The sequence below is a fragment of the Pseudopodoces humilis genome, chromosome 8, assembly GCF_049639895.1.
Source record: "Pseudopodoces humilis isolate 2021_Gansu_Grassland_sample_001 chromosome 8, ASM4963989v1, whole genome shotgun sequence".
NCBI classification, from domain to species: Eukaryota; Metazoa; Chordata; class Aves; order Passeriformes; family Paridae; genus Pseudopodoces; species Pseudopodoces humilis.
In genome coordinates this window covers 37,927,479-37,937,918 of record NC_142207.1, presented here as the reverse complement: position 1 = coordinate 37,937,918, position 10,440 = coordinate 37,927,479, and the positions used below count along the sequence as shown (strand labels likewise).

The 10,440-nt window shown below is 53.7% G+C and overlaps 1 protein-coding gene across 28 annotated transcripts in view; it reads right to left on the bottom strand.

Annotated features, from left to right (window-relative positions):
- Positions 1-6,020: 6,020 nt before the first annotated feature.
- PCBP3 (poly(rC) binding protein 3) overlaps positions 6,021-10,440 on the bottom strand; it is a 54,195-nt gene continuing 49,775 nt past the window's right edge. For all 28 annotated transcript variants that reach the window (XR_015773058.1, XR_015773059.1, XR_015773061.1 and 25 more), the window contains one exon: positions 6,021-6,433. Coding sequence is in view for 20 of the 28 variants with exons in the window: in XM_088058599.1 (XP_087914725.1) it covers positions 6,388-6,433 (46 nt within the window). In the remaining 8 variants the exon portion in view is untranslated. The remainder of the gene's footprint in view (positions 6,434-10,440) is intronic.

The following is a 10,440-nucleotide window of genomic DNA, read 5'->3' as shown; positions in this document are numbered from 1 at the left end:
AACCCAGAAGCTCCACTGATTACAAGTTAAAACAGTGAAGGAGCTTGTCCACTCTACACAGGCAGATACATCAAATAACGACTCTTTGGATAAACAGCATCCAAAACCAGCAGAAAATAATCTGCAGACTGTGCTGAACTGAAGCCTCATGAACCCAAAAAACTTCAAGCACCTTTTTTTTAGCTCCAACACTAATTTACAGAATAATCTGAGTTGGAAGGGACCATCAAGGATCATCAAGTCCAACCAGCCACCCAGGCACTGAGGTGTGTGGGCTTTGCCAGGATGCACAGGTGGCACCAGGATATGAGGGCACCGCAAGGCAAATTTTCACAACATCTCAAACCTACTGAAGATGCTGTCCCGGAGCACAAGTGTGCCCAGGGACAAGTCCTGCTGCCTGACACTTCATGGCTTTACCAACACACCTCCTCGGGCTACCATAAGGGAACTCTCCCGGGATTTTGAAAAGCAGCCAGAAAAGGGTTGCTGGGAAGGGACCTGTCTTCATGCATCAGCTCAGCAGAGTCATTTCCTCTAGCTTTCTCCCTTCCTCACTCCCCTTCTTTCATAGGGGAATATCCCAAGCAGAAGAAGAGCCTACCTCCCCTTGCCTGTGGGCAGGGAAAAGCAAACCCCTTTTGGGAGCAGCTCTGCAGAGCTGGAGCAAGCTGGAGGCCAGCTGGCCGTGTCAGCAAAGACTTAATGATCGTGGTATGGCCTGTGCAAGGCGCCTGCTGACCATACAAGGCGCTGAGCAGCTGCAGCCTGTCAGACCCCGTGTGCCCCAGGAAGCTCCCCCTACCCCGCTGGGGACCCCAGTCCCTGCCTGGAGCCCAGCCTGGGCCCCCAGGGCTGTCATCAAGCACAATGTCCCAGGAGCATCTGACCGGATTGCTGGACTGGGGTGTTGTCTCCCTTCCAAAGCTTTAAGTCATTGTCTTTCCCAGGTCTGTGGTGCTAAACCACAGCCAACAGCTAGCAGTGTCCCCAGGACATTGAATTGCCATTTCCTTGGAGGAGTGTGGGCTAGTTTTGCAAGAAAAAATCTGCTCCCAAGTCACTGGCACTAGCAGCATGTCATTGTGTCCCAAAATCCAACAACACGTGCCTGTGGAGGATGTCCCCATTCCCTTCCTCTTCAGATAAGGCCAGGGACATTGAGCCCTATAGCTCTGTCTCCCCTGACGGGAGCAGGGGACCTCCTCTATCTATCAGCTTCCCTCTGGAGTGCTATGAAGATGAGCAAGGCACCTCCAGAGTGCCTATATTCCCCAGGGGATGGGTGTTCCCCTTCCCCACAGCACTGCACTAAACTTCCAGTCCCATTCCAGACCAAACTGGGCGCTGAAAAAATTAAAAAAGTGCACTCAGGACAGAATTTTTGCTTCTTCTCCCAGAGACTGAGAACAGAATGAGTTTGGTCTGTTTTTCTGATATTAACTCTTCCATGTAACCTTTTCTTCTTTTTAATCAAATCCACTTGGAAATGGAAAATTGTGCTAACATAATAAACATGGAAAGGAGCTGAAATTAATTCCCATTGGAAAAGCCAGGATTGAACCCATCAGTTCAACATACAGAACCAAAGGGTTCTTTGGAAAGCAGGGAAGGACCAAGCACCAGGTTGCAGCTGGGGCTACTTTGTCCCCTCAGATAGTGCTGGGAGATGCCCCAGTTAGGGAACACTGAAATTTCCCTGGTTGTAACCACACAAAGCACACCAGTGCCCTGCCAGCTGCCTGAGTCATCTTTGTCACCTTCTCCCCACTGCTGGGGATGTGATGGAGCTAGTGATGGAAATGTTTGGGATGATGGATGTTCCCATGTGTCTGGTTGCCAGGGGCTGCAGCAGCTCCCCAGACTGGCTGTAGGACCTCAAGGTGTCTGTCTCAGCCTCCATCCCAGTGTCCTCCCCATCTCCATGCTCAGTTGTGCACCACTGGAGCAGCCATGCTGTGAGCCCACTGGAAAGAAAGTGGCTTGTGGTGCTTCTGCATGTAATTCAGCTTCCCACAGTGGATCTCTGCAGGAGGAGGCAGCAGAGAAATCCCTCTGAGCAGGATAACATCACCTCTCCCAGAGGTGCCTTGGGAGAATCTCACCATGGCAGAGTGGGCCTAGGCAGCACCTGAGGAGGGTCTGGCATCCTCCCACCTGCAAAAACCCAGTGGAAGATACAACCGATCTTCCAAATGCCTTGACAGTCCTACGAAGCATCCCCCTGGCACCCTTTCCTTGCCAAGGGCTCAAAGCCACCCCGGAAGACACGGCCCAGCTGGGCCATGGTGCTTCTCCGAGCCGCTGACCTGGTGTGAACTTCCCTGCTGTGCTGTGTGCCAGCTGCGGCTGAGCTGGCCGGGGGGAGCCTTCCCTCCCCTCCAGCACCGTTTGGGGCTACACTCTTCCCTTCCCAAGCCACCTCAGGGGGTCACGTCCACTCCAGCAGGGATTTCCAGCTCCCATCCATCCAGCACATCCAGGGTGTGAGTGTCCCCCTCCAGCCCACACTGCAGATCTCTTCTGTGCTGGCACAGCCAGGACACAGCATGGCTCCAGCAGCAAATCCACATCCCCACACCCAGGATGGTGCGTGCTGGGTTAATGTTTTCCCCATTACTTCACTCTGGCCTCGGTTCTTATGGAAAAAAACAAACCATCTGGTAATAATATTTCCCTAATGGCTGTCTGGGTCTGTGGGAAAGCTTGGCTCAGCTTCTTAGGGAAGATGAGAGGGTCAAATGAGAGGGGAGGTTGCAGATATGGTGTGGGAGCTGGAGAAGAGGAGATAACACTTTCAGGATCCTTTTCCTGGGCCACCCCAGCTCTTGCAGGGATCCTCAACTCACGGGGGAGCCACAGGATGCCAGGACATCACACATTTGGAATACCCCACAGTGAAAGAGTCCCACTCTTTTCTTCTGTTGCACAGTGGAGGCTTGAAGGAAAATTCACTTCTAGGGCTTCCCCCCCACCTCCACCTCCTCAGAAAATAGAAACAGCCCAAAGTGTGGAGTCTGGGGAGTTGGGAACAAAACTGGCTCAAACTGGAAAGATCAGCAACACCTGCACTGTCTTCCTGTTCTTGGAGAAAAGGCAGCACCCTGGGACATGCCACCTTCAGCCCTGGGGTCATCACTGGAGGGACAGGGGACAGAGGAGCCCCCTCTTGTGGAGCATATCCAGGGAAAACGGGTGGAAAAATGCACTAACCCCACCAGCAGCTGAGCAGGGAATATTTTCCATCCTTCTGCAATTAAAAGGCGGGGTGTGGGCGACTCCCAGGGAGTGGAGAGTGCCTGCCAGGCTGGGCACATGTTCCCTGGAGAAGGGAGGCCCCAGATGCTCGAGGAACAGCCAAGCAGCCGCCAGACATGGTGCTGCCTCCAGCTGGGGGGACTGCAAGCGCTGGTCTCTAGCCCCACGCTCCCAGAGCCCAGCCTGCAGCACCAAACTGCCAAGGGATGAGCAGCATGGGTTGGAAACCTGCTCTTCCTCGGCTGTGGATTGCAGCCCCACCCTGCATCCGTGTGGATGCAGGCATTAGACCCCAAAGCCTTGGGAAGGATGGAGAAAGCATCTTCCTTGTTGGCTGCCCTTTGCATATCTCAACTGGCTTCCTGGCACAGCGCAGCACAGAGGCAGCTGGATCCTTTCCATAGTTTTCCATGGGGATGATCCACCCCAGCTCAGGAGCTTGCAGTGTCTAGCAAACTCCCAGAAGTCTCCAGTAGTCCCTTCTCAGGCTGTTTCTGCTCCCATTTTTATTAAGCATGCACGTTCATACTCATTAAGTTTGCCACCCCAGCAGCCATCCAGGCTTGGCGTGTGTCTGTGCCCTTCCAGAGAGCTCCCAGGATAGAGCAAGGCATGCAGCCCAGTTCTCTCCATACCACAGCCAGATCCAGCTGCAGCCTTTTCCTAGAAGGATGAAACAAGGCAGCCACACTTCCTGGCAAGAATGCCTGCCCAGCCCACTCCAAGCAGTGCAAAGCATCTTCCTTGGATCTTCCACAGAATGAGAAGCAAAGGCAAACCATCTCACCATGGAGAAGGGGGAATAACTTTACACAGAAAGTAGTTTTTTGTTGGATATATAGAAGGAATCCTTCCCTGTGGGGGTGGTGAGGCCCTGGCACAGGATGCCCAGAGAAGCTGTGGCTGCCTCTGGATCCCCGGAAGTGTCCAAGGCCAGGCTGGGCAGGGCTTGGAGACTGGGATAGTGGAAGGTGTCCCTGCCCATGGCAGGGGGGTGGAATAAGATGGTCTTTAAGGTCCCTTCTAACCCAAACCACCCCATGGTTCTAGGATTGCTCTCCTCAAGCCTATTTCCTCTGCTCCATGCAGCAGATCCCAGCACAAGCTGGAATCACCAGGGGAATCACAGCAGGGTGTAAAGATAACCATCTCCTTCCCCACCCCCTGCAAGTTTATTATTTTTTAGAGGCACAGCCAAAGGTAAACAGCCTGTTTTAATCTCCAAACACTCACCCTCTCAGCAGGAAGCCACAGAGCTGCAGCCAGCACAAAGGGCTGGATACAATGGATGGGACTGTGGGGACTCTGCACCCTTAAATGCCTTCAGTGGGGCACAGAAGCTTCCTCTTGCAGCTGATAAGTCCTGCAGAGGGTAAGCCACTGCATGCAGGTGGTTCACATCCCTCTGCATCCCACCTCTGCAGCCTTGGCAGCGATTCAAGCCCTGTGCTGGGATGGGTGGCAAAACAACCTTTGGGGGTGTTTGCACACACAGCCCCACTGACTCCTTCCCTGGGGCTGCTCCCACCCTGGGCTGGCTCTGGCTCAGGGAAAGTCTTCCAGTTCAGCAAAGGCCACAGAAGGTGCTTTGTGGATGGCCCAGGGCTTGCAGGAAGGTGGGAAAGGACCCCTGAGCTACGTTTCCCAGAGCATTACTCCTGATTGGTGACACTCTGCTTTGGGGTGGTCTGGCGCTGCTGCTCTGGGAACAGCAACAGGGACTTTTCTCCAAGTGAAAGCACACAACCAATTCCTGGGCAGGCGAAACCCAGAAAACCTGGTTTTTAGTCAAAAGTGACTGCCACAGGCCTGGAGCTTGTCAGGGAGCAGGGCTGGGCACCCCAGCCAAGGGCATGTCAGAGGTGGCACAAACAGGGGGAGGATGACTTCCAGGCTCCACAGAGATTTAGGGCTGCTGCTCCCTAGGGTTGAGCAAAGGTGTAAAGAAAGGTGAACTGCCCTGCCTGCCTGCCTACAGCCCCTTTGCAGGGCCAAATGTGAGCAGGGGTGATGTTCACTCAGAAAATATAATTCCAGATGGAGAAAAAAGTTTAATATAGCTTTTTTGCCTTTGTTTCCACATAGGGCAGAGGTCTGGGCAGGCAGTGCTGGCCTCTCCTGGATGTGTGTCAAGCCCAGGGCTGGATGGGCTGAAGACGGAGACCCTCACTTCACCAGGGCAACATGCAGAGCTGGGGAAGCACTCTGGCTTCTCTTCTCGGGTAGAAAGGAGGCATCCCAGACAAAAAACATGCCCCAGTGTGTCCAAAAATAGCACCAGGGCTGCTCCAAGGTCCAGCAGGGCTGGCATGTGGCAGGCTGGCGGGACATGTTTGAGAGCTGCCATTGTGTGGGGCTGGATGGGGAGCCTGTATCCCATCCGGATTGCTGGCAGGGCCCGGATTGCTGGGCTGCTCCCAGGGCCCGGCAGTGACTCACTTGTTATAAACACGTCTCCCGATGGATAATGAATCCCGGTCGTCACTGCCTTTCGGGAACACTCTGGATTCTCTTTGCAGTGCTCCCCCTGTCCCGTTCCCCCTCCGACCTGGCAGCCCTGCTCCCATGTGGGATCATTTCCTGATGCTGAGTGGAGCCAGGGCTCTGAGGCCCATTTTCCAAACCACGGTCTGCTTCACGGGTTGAGTTTCCCCATTAACCATTGCGGGGGCACTGAGGCCTTTGTGCTACGGGGGTACCCCCAGCACCCCACCCCTCTCCCTGTGGGTGCCAGCCTCATCCCAGTCACCACGGAGGGCACCTCAAGCAACAAAAGCTTTATTGCAATGACACGGATAAGCCACGAAATACATCGCAAAGCGGCAGGGGCGTGAGGGGCGATGAGGGAGCGCAGAAGGGGCGGTGGGAAGCGCTGGCTCGCAGTGGGTACCGCCGCACGCTGGCTGCAAGCTGCTGTCCTCCTGAGAGCTGCTGCCCCAGCCCCCCCAGCCCGCTGCTGCCCTGTGCCCTGGCCGAGGGAGCGGGCTCTGGGCAGCTGTGGGCCGGGGGCTCGGACAGTGGTCCCAAGGATGACATGAAGGAGTGGGAGAAGCTGGTGGGAAGCCGGCAACGTCTTCGGAGAGGGCTCAAGCATCAGCCACTGGCACTGGGTCGGCTGCAGCGCTCCGGTCAGGCGGGGAAGGTGTTCCTCCCATGGGGGTCAGGGTCTGCAGAGCTGGGGGCAAGTGAGGGAGATGGTCAGTGCTCAGCCGAGGCTCCAGTACTGGTGCCTCCTGGCCTCCTGGGCTGCACAAACATGAGGCTGCTTCAACACCCCAAGCAGCTCTCCAGAGTGATGCTGAAATCACCCACACCCCAAAAAGCCAAGCTGGAGGAGCCATGCCCACACAGAGCTCTGCTACACGTCAACAAACCTCCCTTTTTTCCATGAGAGCTCACACCAAACACATGCAGTGTGAGCTGGGCTCCCAGGTGAGTCTGGCTGGTTGCCCGGAGTGCTGAATTTGCCTCATGGACTCTCACTGAGGGCTGAGAGCGGATTTTTGGGAGCTTCAGAGAAGCCATCTGAACACACTGAGGTTGTTGCCAGGCTGAGGATCTGCCCTTTGCCCTACAGACCCATGGCTGCAGGGATGGTGACTGTGGAGAGCTGGTTCTGCTGGACCCCTTCAGCAAGATTTGGGGGAGATGGGCAAGGGCACTGCTGAGTTGGGGGGTAATGGGCAGATGAGAGAAGAGCACTGGGGAAGGGCACACATCCCTTACAGCCTCTGCCTGGCACTGCACTGCACCCTCCTCTGCCTCTGGAAATCACATTTCAGCACAAAATATGCGGAGGGGAGGTCTACTTGCAGCAAGAATAAATTTTAGTCTGCAAGTAAAAATTTGTTTTAAGCATAGAGATGGCAGCTTCTCTGGGTTTGCATTTTTAACTGGCTTTTTTTTACTGCAGCACTCCTGGAAGAGATTTGGGAGCATGGCTGCGTGTTTGGTAGCACAGAGCAGCATCCCTTGGGAAAACCACAGCACCAGCTGCAGCAGCAGCCTCAGGTTAAATCACTGCAATGTCCTCCCAGCAAAAAACCCTCCACACTGCTAACTGACTGCTTTTGGGTGAGCACATCATGGCCTGCTCCTCTTTGCTCTGAGAAATCCTGTTTGGGATCTGTTGTGGTTTGTTCCCAAGCTGTGCACACAGTCCTGAGCTCCAGAGCAATGCTGCCCCATCTCTCGGTGCTCCGTGTGCCTGGCCATGCTGCCAGCTGGCTGCTGGCCCATCACCACTGTGCCCACACTTCCACAGAGCATCCCCACCATGCCCACGCTCCCGTGGGGCATCCTGTGCCACCCAGTCCCATCAGACACAACAAAACCTGGAGAAGCTCCTGAGCCAAGGGCTTCTCATCCCGTTTGATCCAGACACAAATGCTCTCAGACACAGGCTTTCTCCAGGGACAAATAGTGACACTGCCTGCAGGGAACCAGGACACAGCACTCCAAGTGTTTTTCAAATATTCAAGTCTTCATGCACATCCTGGCCTATCCTTTTGGGATCAAAGCAGTTCATTCTGGAAACAGCATGTGTGCCCTAAATCAGCCACAGGCCACAGTTCAGCGTGGGGCTCACACCCAAAGACTCCTCACGTTGCTCCATCCTCATCCCCATCTCCTGGCTGGTTTTGTTCCCCATGTACAGAGTGGACTTGATCATAATTTCTGGGAAGAGACATCGCTGTGGTGAACTGCTTAAACACAAGTGTGGGAATCCAGAGCCAGTCTGGCTTTGCACTTGGCTGTATTTAGTCTGCAGGATGCTTTTGGAGTGATCTGAAATCTCATCTTCCCCTTTGCAGGACAATGATTGCTAGGGCAGAGTGGGAGGGGGGCTGCACATCTGGAGTGGAGGAAGTTGCACATCTGGTACATTCAGTACTTCCTAAAAGTCACTGCCACGTTACCCTTTGGACAGGGGCCTGTGGCTTGCTGCACACCACAGCAGATCAGGATCTGCAGCTGCATTCCTTTTGAAGGGAAAGCAAAAATATCCCTCTCAGCATAGTCCCAGCTCCCTGTAACATCCAGCATGGGAGCAGGGGGATTGCACAGAGACCTTGACATTTCTGCAAGTCGTTCCGGCAGTCGCAGAGGCTCCTGCTGCCAGCCAGGGCACAGAGCAGCCAGCTTGGGAATGCCTCCCTCGGGACCACACGGATGGAGACCCCTGAGACCTCTCCATCAAAACCTTATCCTTCCGCCAGCCCAAGTGGGCTCGGGCCAGCATAAGGGGGTGGCTTTGTGCCACCCATGGCCAAGGAGATGCTCACCACACATCCTTGCCCATGTGGGCTGGCTCCGTGAAGGTCCCAGCACTGATGGGACCATTCCTGCAGAGGGACACGGTGCCACTCACCCGCTGGCGGGATGTCACTGACCATCACCAGTGTCAAGGACACACACACACACACACACACACACACACACACACACACACACACACACAAGACCACTCCCTTTCCAACAGCGCGGGATGTCCTCTGCGTGCATCGGAGCAGCGGCCAGAAGCAGCGGACATCCCAGGGCCGCCCACATCTTGGCGTGGCTGTGGATGCATCCATGAAAAGCTGGGCGATGGGGACATCTAGTGACCAGCCCAGGGCTGGGGACAGGCTGCCCCCCCGGGGCGGGGGACTGCAGCCAGACAGGGTTAGGGGAGATGCCTTCCATCCCTGTGGCCAAGGAGAAAATGGGATTAAGCATTCATCCCTGCCACACCACGCAGAGATCCCCCAGCAACTCTACTTCTGCCCGCACCGGAGGCAGGACATTTCCCTTGCTAATGGAGCATAAACTGGGAATTAGCATAATTAAAAGTGACTAGCATGGATACAATAACAAACACCGGAATAACAGCTCAAAGAGAGTATGAAATTTAAAGAGTCTCTCCAGTGAAAGTCACTTTCCCTTAGGGGAAACGGTCTATTTTTTTCAGCCTTATTTTGTACTAGATTTGCAAATACAGTCTAGGAAAAAAAAAAAAAAAATAAATGCACAAAACAATACTCCAGACAATTTTGGGAGCACAACAAGGATATGCAGGGGGAATGGGGACCTTTGGCTGAGGCCAAGGGGCTGAACACAGACCTCAACTGGCCCCTCTCTGATCAAGACCCCCACACTCCAGGGGCAGGGGGAGGCATTGGACCAATACTTTCCAGTCAAAGTAAAAATATCCCCCTAAACAACTCATTCCTAAAGAGCTTGGCTGAGTTGGTCACTTCCAGAAATGTTGAATCATTCTGGCTGGATAACATTGCATTGTTTTGGGAGAGAAAAGCAATGTATTAAAGCTATTCTGTTGATTAATTGGGATGTACACCTTGTACTGAATATTCACTCCAATATTAGAGATTCTTCCCAGTGGCATGGCTGTGGATGTATCATCACAGTATTTTAAGTTCATCCAAAATGGAAACCCAAGACCTATCACAAATCAAAGCAAAACACTGAGGATCCTTCCAAAGAAAGTAGCAAATCTTTTGAGTCATCCCAAAGAAATCAAAGCTGAGTTTGACAAAATCCTTGTGATTTTGCCGTTATCCTTGTTGTCATCAACATGCTCCCAGGAGATGCTGCAATGGTTTCAACACCTCTTTCTCCAAACCTCGCTCAAGCCCTTATGATGATGAATAAGCTGATTCCCACATCACACTGCAATTTAATTTTTTTTCTTTTTAAATTTGCAAAATAGCCTTGGCAATGTGACCTCCAAAGAAAAGTTGTGAAGTCAAAGGGAATGCCAGAAGGAGGGATGCTTCAGGTTGTCTTCTTGCAGGATCAGGAGCTGGATTCAATGATCCTTGTGGATCCCTTCCAGCTGAGGATATTCTGATTCTGTGACTGTGCAGTGCTCCTGTGAGGTGACCCAGGTGATTGCTGCTGCTTGGATTTCCCTTGTCCCCCTGTGGCTGCATCCAGCATTCCCTGGAGCACTCCTGCTACCGCAGATCCTTGTGGCAGCTCAAGCCTTGATACATCTCAGACACCTGCCTGATGCCAGAGCAATGCTCATATCCAGCCTCTTCTCCCTCACCACCTATTCCTGGGGTGGCTTTCCATAGCCTGGCTGGGTGATGGATGCCTGGCAGGGGGCTGGGGTGGGAATGGTACCGAGAGGGGGATGTTATCCATGGGTTTGCTGGCATGGGGATGGGTGCCTCAGGT